The sequence below is a fragment of the Borostomias antarcticus genome (genome assembly GCF_949987555.1).
Source record: "Borostomias antarcticus genome assembly, chromosome: 10".
In the NCBI taxonomy this organism is placed as follows: Eukaryota; Metazoa; Chordata; class Actinopteri; order Stomiiformes; family Stomiidae; genus Borostomias; species Borostomias antarcticus.
Window position 1 is genome coordinate 11,606,032 of NC_140243.1, and position 15,431 is coordinate 11,621,462.

The 15,431-nt window shown below is 51.8% G+C and overlaps 1 protein-coding gene across 1 annotated transcript in view; it reads right to left on the reverse strand.

Moving 5' to 3' along the window:
• Positions 1-15,431, reverse strand: part of ralgps2 (Ral GEF with PH domain and SH3 binding motif 2) — an 80,559-nt gene that overhangs the window by 32,754 nt on the left and 32,374 nt on the right. Inside the window, exons 6-9 of the mRNA XM_084444287.1 lie at positions 11,454-11,537; positions 6,259-6,348; positions 6,056-6,148; positions 4,966-5,092 (exon numbers count right to left, since the gene is read on the reverse strand). Of these exons, the coding sequence (XP_084300413.1) occupies positions 4,966-5,092; positions 6,056-6,148; positions 6,259-6,348; positions 11,454-11,537 (394 nt within the window). The remainder of the gene's footprint in view (positions 1-4,965; positions 5,093-6,055; positions 6,149-6,258; positions 6,349-11,453; positions 11,538-15,431) is intronic.

The window sequence follows — 15,431 nt, forward strand, 5'->3', positions numbered from 1 at the left end:
GGGCTCTGACTCCAGCCCTTCCAGCAGGACTGGTCCTCCAGTATTATCCCCAGTATTATTCACTAATCTTCAGCATGCCATAAAGAGGAATGGGCTTTCACCAGAGACGACACCTAGCAGCCAAAGAGGAGGATGTCATCGCTACGCGATCCGACCGCAACCATGTCTGGTTCTACTTAATCAACACTTAGCTAATAAGCGTTGAGGGCTTCCATCAGAAGTGACGTCATCAGAGAGTAGTTCCATCACCAACGGGTTAAAAGGCACGTCCTGGCACTCCTCTACTTGTAAATACCCCTTTCCTTGTTGCGGCATCTGATCTTGTTGTTTTGGGTTTTACCACAAGCACAGAGACTAAACAGACTCAAACTTGCTTGATGTCTGATGTAGGAGTGGCTGAGCTGGCTATGGTATGTACATATGTTTGGCTTTATTTGTGAGACTTAATTTAAGAGGTATGTTTCTTCTCAGGCCAAATGTTCCGCTAGCCGTCTCTTGTCATCTAGGCCTTCTGTTATTTATCAACATATTTATGATGAGTATATTCACACTCAGCTCTATTTAGCCCTGTTATGGTCAGTGATCATGTATTCCAGCTAGTGTCTCTCTCACACCCACAAACATATGCACACACACACGCGCAGTGTTAATTTTGACAGCAAATTTTGATTTAGTTTTAGTCATAGTCTTTTGACTAAAATGCTATTTAGTTAAGTAGTCATATTTTTGTAATCTGAAGTGTTTTAGTTTTAGTCTAGTTTTAGTTGACCAAATAGCATTAAGATTTTAGTCTAGTTCTAGTCAACTAAATCTACAGTAGATTTAGTCAACTACAATAGAATGGGTTAAAGCAATACATCGTGTTTTCTCGGAACTGCGCCCCCACAGGCTCTGCGAGTAAGTGCACCGTCGTAACGTTATCAGATTGTCTTTTTCTTTTTCTGACTTCCTCCGTGATGTTTCGCTTTGGTTCTCTCACCTCCACCATGATATCATTGAGCTAAAAAGCGCATGATATCCATAGACGCCAGAATAGTTAGCTACTACTGTGTTGTTTAAGCACAATATTGGCGCATGCGCACTTCGACTGAATGCTGCGTCCCGGGGGCGCGAGTTTTAAAAGGTAATAAATGTCAATGTATTCTCTTTCTGAGTAGACTGTTTGGATGATTCAGCTTACTGTACTTTTAGTACATCTAATTGGAGAATTAGCACCAGACATGTTTGTAAAGGTCCAAATATCGCAATGTATTGCTTTAAAGTTTAATGCATTATTTAACCTTTTCTCTAGAATTTCCAAATTCATATTCCTGGAGGAAACATGTACAGTATTAGACTGATAACAAAGCTACTGAATTACATTTCTATGCGCTCTCCTTGCCTGTGCTCAAGATTTTTCAGCATGAGCCACTTTCAAATCACAGCATTCTGATTGGATCTCTTCCCAAATCGTCCCTCCCTAGCGTTTGTCTAGTTTTTATTTGTTGATGAAAATGTCAATAGATTTTGTAATAGTTTTTGTCATTATAAATTATTTTTATAATGACAAAAAAAAAAAAAAAGTTTTCGGCGACGAAAAATTAACACTGCACACGCGCACACGTGCACACGCACGCACGCACACACACACGCGCGCACACCTATCAATAGAGTTGACGAACGTCAAGTTGACAGGAGGCGGACCATCCGGTCACCATTCCCTAACTGCAAATAAAACCAAGTCTTAATCTGTCTGTCTCTCTGAGGCGTCCTCATTCATGCTGCTGGACCTCCCCTCTTAAGGCGGACGCGTACAGAGTCCCGCCAGTGAACATGGGTGTACGGCTACTCTCCAACCAACAAGCCTCTTACTGTATGATCAGTCACAGATGGCTTCTGCATTAGTTCTCTGATTAAAGAGCAATATTGCTGTCAGGCACTGGACGACAACGAGGGAAACGGGATGATATACTGTATCTGCGCTCCGCCAGGGGAAGGAGGGATGATGTGGGTCTGACGCTCCTGGGAAGGAGGGATGATGTACTGTAGACAGTCCTGGGAGTGGAGGGGCAGAGGGATGACAGAGCTGCTGCTGTTGGGCACGATCAGGGAAGACAGATGAGACCAGCAACCGAAAACACATTTCTGTTGCTCTGAGAGAGAAAAGACATAAAGAAGAGGGGTGTGTGTATGTGTGTGTGTGTGTGTGTATGTATGTGTGTTTGTGTGTTTATATGTGTGTGTGTGTGTGTGTGTGTGTGTGTGTGAACTAAGAAGAGAAGGGAGAACTGAGTGCAAAGCGTATGACAGACAGAAAGGAGAGAAGGAGAGGGAAGGAGAGAGAGAGAAGAGAAAGGAGAGAGAATGATAATGGCAGAAGGGTGGGACAGCCACAGACATTCTTTCCATATAAAATGCTTGGGTTATATTTTTCTCTGAAATATATTTCCCAAAGTTATGATTCCCCTCTGACCCTCCTCTCAAAGGAGCTGTAAGTCACAGCATGGAACAGCATGATGAGGATGAACTAATGTACACGAATACACACAAGTACACACGCACACACGGCTATAGTGGACCTACTACCCTGTGTGTGTGTGCGCGTGTGTGTGTGTGTGCGCGTGTGTGCGCGTGTGTAAAACAGGACCCGAGCCAATAGCCAAGGCAGACTTCCATTACAGTAGAGTACAGTACATCCATGCAGTCAAACAGAGTGCAACCAGCGCCACCCCCCACTTCCCCTCCCCACCCCCCAGCCCAGCCATGCTGCTGCTCTGGCTCCAGGCTTCGCACACGCCTGTAGGTCATGGAAACACAGTGGGTGTGTGTGTGTGTGTGTGTGGTGTGGTGTGGTGGTGGGGGCGGACTCCTTAAAAGACAAGTAGAGCTGGTTGGCTGGGGCCTCCAATCTGACACCTTGCCCTCCGTTTTCCATGAGGCTGGTTCCTCCGTAGCGCCACCGGGGTAGGAGGGCGCGTCGGGGTCTGGCCAGGGGGGCTGGGTGGGCGGGCGGGGCCCTCTGCTGCTGGGCTGGCCTTTCCCTGCCTCGTTCTCTCTGCTGGAGCTCCACCAGACGACTGAACCACCAAAGCGACGCTGGGAAGCCGGGGGATCTGAGGGACGACTGACTAGATCCATAGTCATCCAAGTGGCCGACGGGACAAAAGCTGCTTTTTTGGCGTGTCCAACGACATTACAGTAGCGGTCACCGAGTCAACCAACTCCAAAGAGCCCGGCAGGCACACAGGCTCCCTCAGAATGGGTGTGTGTGCGTGTGTGTGAGTGTTTTACAGGGAGAGTGTGTGAATGTGTTTCCAGCTGGATCTATGATTGGCTCTGATTTACAGCCATGGAAGTGTCACAGAGATTCATGATTCTAAAGTTGATTGCTGTGTCCCAGGGGGACAATGTTCATAAACAAAACTTAGAAGAACCAAGAAATAAGCACAGTGTATTTGTTTCTGAGCCAGGTCCCCGTGTGTGTGAGTGTGTGCGTGCTCGCTTGCGTGAACTCTGACCTGTCGGGGGCAGCAGAAACAGAGACTCTTGTCTCCTCACCACAGCGCAGACCTGTGTTTGCTGACGCTCACATTAACCTGCTCCCACTCACATCCTGTTCAGGAGCCAATCACAGGACAAAGAGCCCTCAGAACAGCATGGGTACGAGGAACACACACACACACACACACACACACACGCACACGCACACGCGCACGCACACGCGCACACACACCAAGGAACAAGTCAGTCAGTCTAGCCAGCCCAGTTATCAGACGTGGAAGTCAATCAATCCCTTTCCGCTCTTAAATCCTAAACACAGAGCATGCGCACACACACACACACACACACACACACGCACGCAGGCCGGGGAAAAAAAAAGCAGCAAGGCACACAGAGCTTCACACTCAGTCACAAGTCATTCATCTTCCACAAGTCCTCAGATGACACTGGAGCTCCAGTAGGAGCAAAACAGGTGCAGACCGGTCACCCTGCGGCCAGGACGGAGGCCTCGGCCGTCATCGGCCAGACAGAGGGGGCCTCAGCGGGCAGGCTGGTGAAGGCGGAGGCGGGTGCGCGACCCTGAGCGAACGCTGCCCTCGCCTCCGCCCCGCGGCAGGGGAGGAACGGTCTGCACCTCCACCTCTCCACCTCTCCTTCTCTCTCATCCCTCCCTCTCTCAGAGCCGGTAGAGGCCAGGTCCGGTACAGGCTTGTAATTCATAGACATCCTCCCTCTCCCTCTCCACGTAAACACTCACGCACGTGCACTCTTGCAGACTTGTACGCCCGTGAAGCAGACAGGCATGCAAGCGACGCGTTCCAACACGGCATATTGCAGAAACGGCGCAGACGTGTGTGCACGCTGGCGGTCCCGCAAACGCTCGTCTGGAGGTTTCCACGGCCGTGCCCAGACGACGCATGCGCCCAGACTGGTGCCGTTTCACACCGTTTGCTTTGTGTTTCTTTTAACGGCAGAGCACCCGGACGTTGTGAACAGAGAGGTTAGTGAAGAAAGGTGGTGGCGGGGGGGGAGGGGTTCGGGTCTAAAACGGCATGTGAATCCTGCGTGAGAGTGCCCTACGATGCCTGATTAAAATGTTGTGTTTGAGGTCTGAATACCGGTTGGAGGGTATAGCTAAACAATAACCTCAGAAGGATCAACACAGAAACAATAGCCTGGCAAGCACACAATCACAAACACTTCAGTTCACCACGGACGCCCCCCTAAGGATCCCTCACAGGATTCCTGTGTTCACTGAGGAACGCTGTGCTGGCGTCTCACAGAGAGGGAAAAAAGGGGGGATGAATTGAGAGGGGGGGAAAAGGAATAAATATATAAAAAGTTCTTTTTCAGGTGAGAGACTAGCACACACACACCCACCCTGTGGAGGATCTGGGATGAGAACATTTCCAGCTAGTCTGAATGAGTAAAAGAATGCATGTGAGTGAGTGAGGGTTCGAGCTAGTCGGTCTGTCCGTCTCTTACCCAAGTACGGTATACAGGAAGTCATGCTCTGGCTGCGTATGTAGTCTCTCAGACGCTTGTAGTTGTCCTCTTTGGCCATGAGATACTCCAGGCGCTCAAACGTCGCCTTGTCCTTACGGCTCAGCAACTAGAGAGGACGGACAGAGTAACACAGAGATGTTAATGGGAATCCTTTTCCATGACCTCTAAATACACTTTCATTCAGTTCAATTCAATAGGTTTTTGGAACTTTAGCAGCGCAATGGTCTCCAAAAAGCATATTCTGTTTCTCATCACCGAAGTGGGAGAGAGGAATGATTTTTCATTCTGCTGGCTGAGTCCTGGCCGAGGTTGTGTAAGCGCAGAACTATGCCGATTTCTTGGTGGTGGAGGAAGGCTGAGTGTGTGTGTGTGTGTGTTCAGCACACAGATGTGTGAGAGGTCTGTCCCACCGAGAGGTCCACAGCAGGGGGGACGGAGGAGAGCGGCTGAGCAACCGTTGTCACAACAGCAGACCCAAGGCCCTCTGGGGTCAGAGATGCTTTCATGACTGGGATAATGATTACAATGTGGACAGAGCAGCGATGGCTGTGTATGTGCGTGTGTGTGAATATGTGTGCGCATGCGTGTGTGTGTGTGGTGTGCATGGAATGAGAACAAATGTGCTCTTCACTGGCCAGCAGTGGGCTTCGTTGCGGAGCTGCCTGCCTGTCTGTCTTGTCTGTCTGTCTCTATGGGCAAAAGAGGAAGCTACCGGGGTTTCAGTAACACCAGACAAATATTGAAATTTCCATCGCGACGTCACTGCATCATTATGTTATTACATCAGCGCCACATGCTTCCCCTCAGAGCAGCTGGAGCAGAGAGAGAGGACACAGAGCTGATCCTCCGACGCCCTGACGCAGCTACGCACCACATCAGCGCGCACACACACACACACATCATCCCTCAGTGGGACTGTATGGGCCGGGCTCTACGAACGAATGAAGTGTACCTCGAAGTACTCTGGGACATCTTAACAGAACCACAGGATGTTACGGTCCGCCCTCTCACTGACTGACACACACACACACACACACACCCACACACACACCCACACACACCCTCTTACCGCCCATGTCTTGGAGAGTCTGAAGATGGGAGCGCTCTGTAACCCTGACACCACGGCCATGACTGCGTGAAGGCTGTTCATGTCGCACAGTTTCTGGAAGAAACAAGCAAACAACTCCTCAGATGAGCAGATAGGCAGTTGGGAGTTCATGTACTGTGTGTGTGTGTGTGTGTGTGTGTGTTTGTGGGGGAAGGGGGGGTCACCTTGGCAGTGCGGATGTAGAGACTGAGCACCTCGGCTCTGATCTTCAGCGTCTGAGCGTGGAGGATCTCGCGCACCACCCAGAAACTGGTCTGGAGAAAAACAAGAGAGGGGGGTAAAAAGCACGCACGCCGCTTAGGAACCAATCAGGACCAATCCATGGCCTGGCAGAGCGAGCCGTCGACCGCGCCCACGGGCTCCGTAAACTCCGCAGAGCGCCTGACTGCAGCAGGAGAGAGAGAGAAAGAGAGAGAGAGGCTGGGAGACACGTCCCGCTCTCTTGAACCAAAACGCGGGGTCAAAGGCCGCGGTCCACAGCTCTCAGAATACCAATGGCAGCTAGCGCCACTCCCTCACGTTAGACGGCCTGTCTGGAAACCAGACCTTTGGGGGAAACGAGAGCTTTAGGAGGGAACGAGAGCTTTAGGAGGGAACGAGAGCTTTAGGAGGGAACGAGAGCTTTAGGAGGGAACGTCGGCAGATTCCAGCTGATTGCAGAACAGGCTCAACTGGGTTGTTATAAGTCAAGCGAGGGGAAGGAACGCGTGTGCTTGCGTATTAATCAGCGGACTTGCCCGGACGGATGTCCCGAGGGACAGATCCCAAATACCCCCCACTCTACAGCTCACCACACAGTCTCTCTCGCTGAGCTCTCTGCCCCGTAAATAAGGTCGATGAATCCCTCTGTGTCCCGGCCAGCGAGTTGTGGAAGAGGGGAGAGGAGAGAGAGAGGAGAGCGAGGAGAGAGAGGGAGAGGAGAGGGAGAGGAGAGAGAGAGAGGAGAGAGGGGGAGGAGAGGAGAGAGGGAGGAGAGAGAGGAAGGAAAGAGGAGAGGTAATGGAGGAAGAACAAGGTGATATCAACCCCTCTAGGTCTGTGGGTTTTATGGTCTACAGCTGTCTGCACACAGTGTTCCTGGATCAGAAGGGCTCAGACAGTCAGAGGGGGGTGTGGGGGATAAGAGAGAGAGAGAGAGAGAGAGAGAGAAAGAGAGAGAGAGAGAGAGAGAGAGAGAGAGAGAGCTATCAGCACTGATCAGTGGCCCTCGGGGAAACCTCTCGGCTAAGAGAGAAAAAATAACCAGGCCAGGTCCAGCCTGGCTTATGTGCGTGGCTGGCTTGTTTCTGTTCAGGACTGGTAGGACGGAAGCTAGTCATGCCACTGAAATAGCTGTGAATTGAAATGACATGAAATAATGTCTGATAAATAAAGATAGCTCTTGTCGTCTGGACACATCAGTTCCAAAGCTTCCAATGCTAATCCAGCACAATAAGAGCAGGATAGACAGTTAGCTCATGAGCTCAAAACAACTAGCAGCAGCTTCCATAACATTAATGGTAGCGGTCAGTGGCTAAAGCAGTTACACTGATGATAAAATACAGTCATCCCCAGCGGGTCTTGAACCCCGGTCTCCTGGGTGGGCGTCCAATGCTCTCACCGCTACTCTACTTGTGCAGTGGAGATCGGCAGGTTGACGTTCGTGTCCTTCTTGATTTTGGTGTGCTGGGTCTACTGCCTCTTGTGGTGCCAACAGAGAAATACAGGTCAACATTAAACGGAGAGAGGGAGGGAGTGATAACCGGACAAACGCTATACTAGGTGTGCTGGCTTACAGCCACGCACAAAAAGAGTGTGTGTTGGGTTCCAGAGTCAACATCTGCTCGATAAGCATTCATCCAGCATATGGAAAACAGAAACACACACACTCCAAAGAACAGAACATTACTGCTGCTCCCTGAAGGGTATGTCATGGTGTTTCCTCTACTTTCTTTCTCTCCGTTCACATCTCTCTCAATCCCACCCTTTCTTTTTCTGTTCTCTCTCTCTCCCTCTGTGTCCCAGGCAGATAATCCCTCTTTTCTCTAACACTCCCCCTCCATGTCTTGGCCTGCCCTCCCTACCTTTGCGTGAGCGAGCGTGTCATGGATTTGCCGGGTCTCACCACGTCTGTATCCCAGAGTTCCCTGGTTCTCACCGGTTGCGGGGGTTGAGCGACGGCCCCTGCTGCTGGACCCCCGCCCCCCCACCCCTCGAGCGTCAGGGTCAGGGTGCTTTAAACAGTCCCCACACGCCGTTCTGTGCTGTGCTGGCTGCAGGGGTGATGTACGTGTGTGGGAGTCACAGTGCTAAGCTGGGCTGTCGGGGTGCCTCTCTATTGTGTGAGTGGGGGGGGGGGGGGGGGGGGGGGGGGCGCAGAGAGTAGCCCAGATTCTTGGGCCGCTCTGCTCCTGGTCTGATCTCCCTTTTCCCAGAAACGGCGGGCCATGGGTATCGTTTTCACTTCGTGGAAGTCTAGAGAAGCCAAAAAGGCACGCATCCAGGCCTAGTAACCCCCCTCAGCCCACAGCATCATCCATCCTCCTCCTCCTCCTCCTAACCCCACCGCACTGCCCAGCGCCCCCCCACCACAACCCCTCTAATCTATGCTAATATCTCCAGGAACAGAAACCAGATGTGCTCAATTTTCATCCATCTGTCAGAGTAATTGAGAGTGTGTGTGCATCAATGCTGAATGAGTGAGTGAGGCGGAGGATGATGTAGAGGAAGGATAGAGATATAGCTCACTCGCTCGCACGCGCACGCGCACGCACACACACACACAGCAGCAGCGCTCACGTGAACCGGCTCTCCTTAGGAAACATGTGTCTCAAGATCCTGGTTGCCCTCAGCCGCAGGTGCAGCCCAGACGGCCGTCACGTGACGGTGTAGCGCTCTCCGCTACGCTAGGACAGGCTGGCACGTATGGAAACAAACCAAGTTGTATCCCTGTGTTGAACACAGGTTTATAGTCCGGGCTCATATGGCCAAGGAATTGTTATGGACCACAGGGGGCAGTTACGGTGCAGGCACCCTGTCAGTCTTACTGTCACACCGTGTGTGTGTGTGTGTGTGTGTGTGTGTGTGTGTGCAAGGGAAAAAGAGAACGAGAGATAAAAAGACTGTTTGATCTTACCCTGGGTCTTTGATAAACTCCTTTGTGTATGTGTGTCTGTACGCAAGTCTGCCTGTGTGTGTGTGTGTGTGTGTGTGTGTGTGTATGTGTCAGATCCCCTGTCCACTCTTATCAGACCCTGGATCACTCCGGGCTCCGGGCTCCAGAGGAAGAAGCGGGAAGCGCTCTGGGCTGAGGCCGTGTGTGCTCGCCGCTCTGAACCGCTAGACACACACGCTCAGAGATGAACACGCCATAGACCGTTCCGTCTTTACTGTTCAGTTTACGAGCGTAATAAAGTCCTCCGGTTGCGGGCTGCACAGCCTCCGCTCTACAATAATCATAAATAACGTCGGGGAACGGGGGGTTGAGGCTGGATCGGCCTGTTTAACAGTCTGAGAGCCTCTCATAAACGCCGGAGGTCTGCAGATGTTATGAGAATTTTAGCGAGGACCACATCTCACTGAAGACGGCCATGAAGGAGACTCGGGCGGAGGTGTGTCCGGTTTGTCCTACCTGACGACTTTGCAGTGTCCTGGGTTGACCGACGAAGATAATGGCTCTGGTTATGGCGGGGATCTAGGTTGCGTTTCGAATCGCATACTTCCGTACTACTGTATTTAGTATGCCAAAAAAGGATGCGGTACGTCCCAGTACACATTATGCCACATGCAGTATGGCAAAAATACCAGGATGTCCTACTGCATCCGGTCGTATTTTGCAGTATGCAAGCCAGCTGACTTTTCTGGCTATTCTGACCCAGAATCCATTGCACAGCGGACATTATGTCACGTGCGAGTCACGGAAGCTGTGGACGAATGTCGTTTTATGGAGTGCGACGGATGTGGGAAAATTTCAAGGCGCAATGTCATGACAAAGTGGTATGTCCCAATTGTATGCATACTGCGTGCAAAGTACATACTTTCTAAAAGCAGCTGTAGTACGTACTGGTGGTAAAAAGTAGAAGTATGTGATTCGGAACGCAGCCCTAGCCTTCAGCCATGACGACAACCTGGGATGGACCCACCATGAGGTGAGCAGACAGGCTGGGGGGGAAGGGTTGAGATGACCCCCCCCACCCCCCACCCACACACAATCTCCAAGCTGGCAGAGATGCGTGCCCCCCCCCCCTCCCCCCACCACCACCATGCCCAACCCAAACTCATTCTGCCGGTGTCTCCACAACCACCGACAGCTCTCAACACCTTCCTCCATCGCTCTCCAGCCCCGACGCCAGCCTGTCAGGCTCGTTCCCTCCCCGCTCACGTCCAAACCCAGCTGCCAATAAAATACCTCCAGAGGAAGATGGATAAGGCCGTAGCTCAGGCTAAGAAGCTGCTTGGGACACTGTTTCATCCCAGTCTAAATCCCATTATTCAAAAAGGCCAATTTTTCTTGGCTCCCGATGTCCAAGTGTGTGTGTGTGTGCAGCTAACATCTTGAATCGCCGTTTAGGATCTGCTATAAATGGGGAAGTTTCCACAGAAACACATTCTTGTCAGATAATCTCATACTTGAGGGCAGTAAAGCTGGTCTTAAAGGGGCAAGGCAAAGAGACTGGAGTGGGATTAAAGGGTAGGGCTGCCCTATGCGTCATTACACAGGGCATCCTGCTGAGGACTTCAGAGGGCATGGAGTGACCCACCCACCCACCCACACACACACACACACACATACACACACATGACCGAAGAACCACTCAAAAGTAAAATAAACACACTCTTGCACTCATACACTCCCCACTCACTCACAAAAGAGTTACTCATGGCCAGCGCAGGACGAGGGATTGAGAAAGAGTCCCTCTGGGCCCGGACTGTATTTATTACCGGCATCACTACGAGAACACTCGGACCAGAAGCGCAAACCGTGGCTCCACCAAAAGCACTTTTCCTACTGTGAGCCCTCGGGAGGCGCGTTGCCATGACAGCCAGGGCTTCAAAACACAATCTCGAGGTGGTTCGGTCTCGCCAGAGAGCCAGAGTCTATAAATCAGCTCTGAAGGAGCCATGCTTTTCTCTTCATTCTCATTCTAGCTAGAACAAGAGATGGCGCCAACTGACCCCAGGTTAGGGTAGTGTGTGTGTGTGTGTGTGTGTGTGTGTGTGTGTGTTTAAGGGACAAGGATAGAGACCGGGAGAGAAAGTGTGTGTGTGTGTGTGTGTGTGTGTGTGTGTGTGTGTGTGTGTGTGTGTGTGTGTTTAAGGGAAAAGGATAGGGACCGGGAGAGAAAATGTGTGCGTGTGTGTGTGTGTGCGCGCGCCTTACCTGGTTGAACCTCCGTGTGAACGCCACGGCGTTGGGGGCAGAACTGTGCTTCTCCTTCTTGTTCCAGCCGCAGCTCGACAGTTCCTGAAAACACACACACATCACAGGTGGTTTAGACAGCTGCCTCCCCGCTGGCACTCCGGGGTCCCCCCCACCCCCGCCCGGGGGTCCCGCTACCCTGAGACAGGCTAGGCCTCGGCGTCTCTACTCTGAGAGCTGAGTGAGTGAGGGAGAGACCACACACAGGCGTAGCGGAGGAGAGACCCGGGACACCGGACCCCCCCCCTCTAGGCACGGCGGGACTTTTCGGGGGCCAGGAGCGCTGATGTAACAGAAGGAAAATGTTGCGCAAGCAAGCACCTCTCATTAGGCCCGTCGGCCTCCAGCTGAACGACACCCGCCCCTCCGGAGGCGCCCGCTTGGAAGGAACAGCATCACGCACCCCCCAACGGCCTCGTCGGGATAACCCCATGCATAGAAGAGTTGTGTATGTGTGTGTGTGTGTGTGTGTGTGTATAGGAGCATATATCTAACGCAGATGTTAGTAGCAGATGTTAGAGCGTGGCTGAAAAAGGTCCTGAGTGGGCTGAAAGCAGAATGAGAAGACGAGGGAAGGAGGGAAGGACAGGAAAACTCTCAGGGTCCACGGATGCGTTGGCCTGACTGCCAACTGCCATTTCGTTTCACTTCATTACTCAGTCTGAACAAGCTCCCATTGCAGCCGTTTTCCGAGATGTGCTGTGTGCCGAAGGAGTCCTCGGCGATTAGTTCCTCCCCTAAACCAATCACGTTGCGTAGTTTAATTCCGTCATCTCATTTAAAGGACGCCGACTGCCCTGGTTGGAATTCCAACCGAGAAATCACTCTGGACGATCCCGGACAAGAATATTCCAACATGGCTGTGTGCACGGGACCATGTATGTGCATTTGCGCGTTCACTGTTCCTGTGCAGCGCTTGCAGTGGACGACAAAGCCAGACACTTCAGCCCGTGGTCTGTCGACACCAGTCAGCCCTGGGATTCTGCTCTCGGAAAGCCACAGGGCCGTTCCCGAACAGAGGAACCCCTTTATAAACCCCCACGAGGCCCCTTCCCAAAAACAACGTTCCTCGTGCCTAAACTAACGGAAACGATAAAACGCTATCTCGTAAAGAGACCGCCGCACTTTCACAATTATCTCATAACTCCGGCAATTACATCCTCCAGCGTGTTTAACAGGCGGGGAGTTGACATACGGCTCGTCCAGAATACGTTAAGCTTTTATGTCCTTTTAGGCTTTATAGGCTGGGTTCTTCGAGGGTAAAATGGCGTGTGGGGGACGTCTCGGGAGGGGCGATGCCCGGGGAGCGGCGGGGTTTCGCCGAGGCAGAGCCGGCGTGGTGAGCGGAGGCGTTTTAACAGCAGCAGTAACGAGCGGTCGGCCCGGTGAAAAGGCTCCGCAACGTTTCCACCCAGCCGGACGGTGAACTGAAAGGTTGGCCTAGCTCCTCAGGATGACGTACCACCCATTATATTAGGTTTCATTCATGGGTAGCGCATCCTGTCAGGTAGGAAATGTTGATAGATATTTAGACATTTCCTACCTGACAGGATGTGCTTCCCATGAATTATGCACAATAATGGGTCGCAGGGCATTCTGATAGACCTGGACGTTTCCTCTCTGACAGGATGCGCTATAAGCACACTATAGGGCATTCTGATAGACATTCGGGTAGGAAATTGATAGACATTCGGGTAGGAAATGTCTATCAGAATGCCCTACTACCCATTATATTGTGCTTAACCCATGGGTAGCACATCCTGCCAGAGAGGAATTGTCCTATTATCAGAATGCCCTACGCATCCATCATAAATCACAAAGCTCCTCTCGGCGCGATTGGCACGCCGCCGGGCTGAACCGTTTTCCCGAGGTTGCCTGGCTGCACAACCCTGGCCAGCTTCGGTGGACAGAAAACAGAGGAGTAACACTTGTCATTCTGATGGGAGACCAACTGCAGACAGTCAGGGCTGGTCTGATGTGAGACGTGAGACTGTCTCTCTCAGTCTCTCTGTCCCCGGGACCGTCACCTGACCCAGGGTTCCATTCATGTGGACCGGAGCGCGCAGCGCGCGCGAGAGCGAGAGAGAGAGAGAGGAAATGAAACGGTGAGCGAGAGAACGTGAAACATTTACAGGGGTTGACAGCCAACGTAAAGGAAAGTCGATGTTGGTGTAGTGTGCCAGCTGTTAGCCGAGGACAAACCCTAAGTGCCAGGACGCTCTTCTGAACACACCGTGGCAATATCACCTATAGATCTGAACCATTGGCTTTTACATATATACCGAGGACCAGGGGTGAAAATTAACTTTTTGGCTCACGGTGAGTCACCTGCCAAGGGGACTGTAGATGAAAAAAATCTACCGGCCAAGTTTTTTTTTCTTTCAGATGGCCTTCTGAAATCTAGTCGCCAATTGGAAATTTTACCTGCATTTGGCCAGTGGCAGGTGTTAATTTTCAGCCCTGCCGAGGACCATGAAATGCTTGTGTGTGTGTGTGTGTGGCAGAGGCCTATAAAATGCAATATCCTATAAACCTCTCTCTCCCTCAGATAGTGCTGCAGGCTCTGGCAGGGCAGTGACCAGGCCCCAGTGACCAGGCCCCAGTGACCAGGCCCCAGTGACCAGGCCCCAGTGACCACCCCACGCTGCCTGTCTGAGTGCCGTGAACAGAATGACTTTTCCAGGAGCATTCCAGGACTATAAGTGCTGTGTGTTCTGCTCATGTTCCCCTTTCCCATATAACATGTGTAATGGCTTGTAAAAAAAGAAAAGAAAAAAGGAAGGAACATGAGAAGCACCATGTCCAGATGAGATGAGCCCTCAGACATGCGCTACCATACTGGACAGTATGCTACAGACGGACGGTCTCAGGAAATCAGACGTACATAGTGGATATTCTTTATTCGGACCACCATTAGCTTCCGCGTCAGCGGTCTTCCCAGGGTCCAGGCTAACAGAACCAAAACGCAGCGGTAGACTACGGCGTCTACGAATGAGATGAGGAGCGTATTTGGACCAACACTGAGAAACCCGGTGCATGTGCTTTTCCAAGGCAGGTTCCGCTGACTCCAGACCTGTGGTTCAGACTGCAGCTGAGTCACAGCCGTGTGTGAGTGTGAGATGCGTCATGCTTTAACTAGGGGACATCCCCGTGACAGAGGGGCTTTAACTAGGGGACATCCCCGTAACAGAGGGGCTTTAACTAGGGGACATCCCCGTAACAGATGGGCTTTAACTAGGGGACATCCCCGTAACAGAGGGGCTTTAACTAGGGGACATCCCCGTAACAGAGGGGCTTTAACTAGGGGACATCCCCGTAACAGAGGGGCTTTAACTAGGGGACATCCCCGTAACAGAGGGGCTTTAACTAGACATCCCTGTGACAGAGGGGCTTTTGTTGGTTCTTTAAGCGCACTGCTGTGGCCGGTGGGCACGACCACGCGAGGCTTCTGAAACAAACGGCATATTTCTCTGTAGTACGTAAACGGCAATCTGATGCTTGTTCCCAAACAACCCCAGCCGGCCAAAGCCACTAATTTGCTTCCCTGGCTGTTGTCATAACTGTGGGGTAAAAACAGACCTTCTCTCCTCCTCCAACCCCCTTTTCCCTTGTGCTTCAGCCCAAAACATCCAGCTGCGAGTCATCAATGAGCCTATACCATTACAGGGTGAGAGCACAGGGCACGGAGAAAGCCGCAGAATGCGAAATAAACACAGAGACCCCCTCGCATTTTCCTACAGCAAGAAAGTAGATACTCTGTCTCCAGCTGACCTCTGCTGCATTCTCCACACCTCCCTCCCCTCCCCTCCGCCCTCTCCCTCCCCTGTGCCGTCCATCCTCGGCAGCTGGTCCTCTCCAGGCCGGAGCACCCGCTCTAACCAGAACCAGACCTGGCCCAGAAATAGCTTTTAATAAAAAGTACACTTCTTTTGGAAGAAG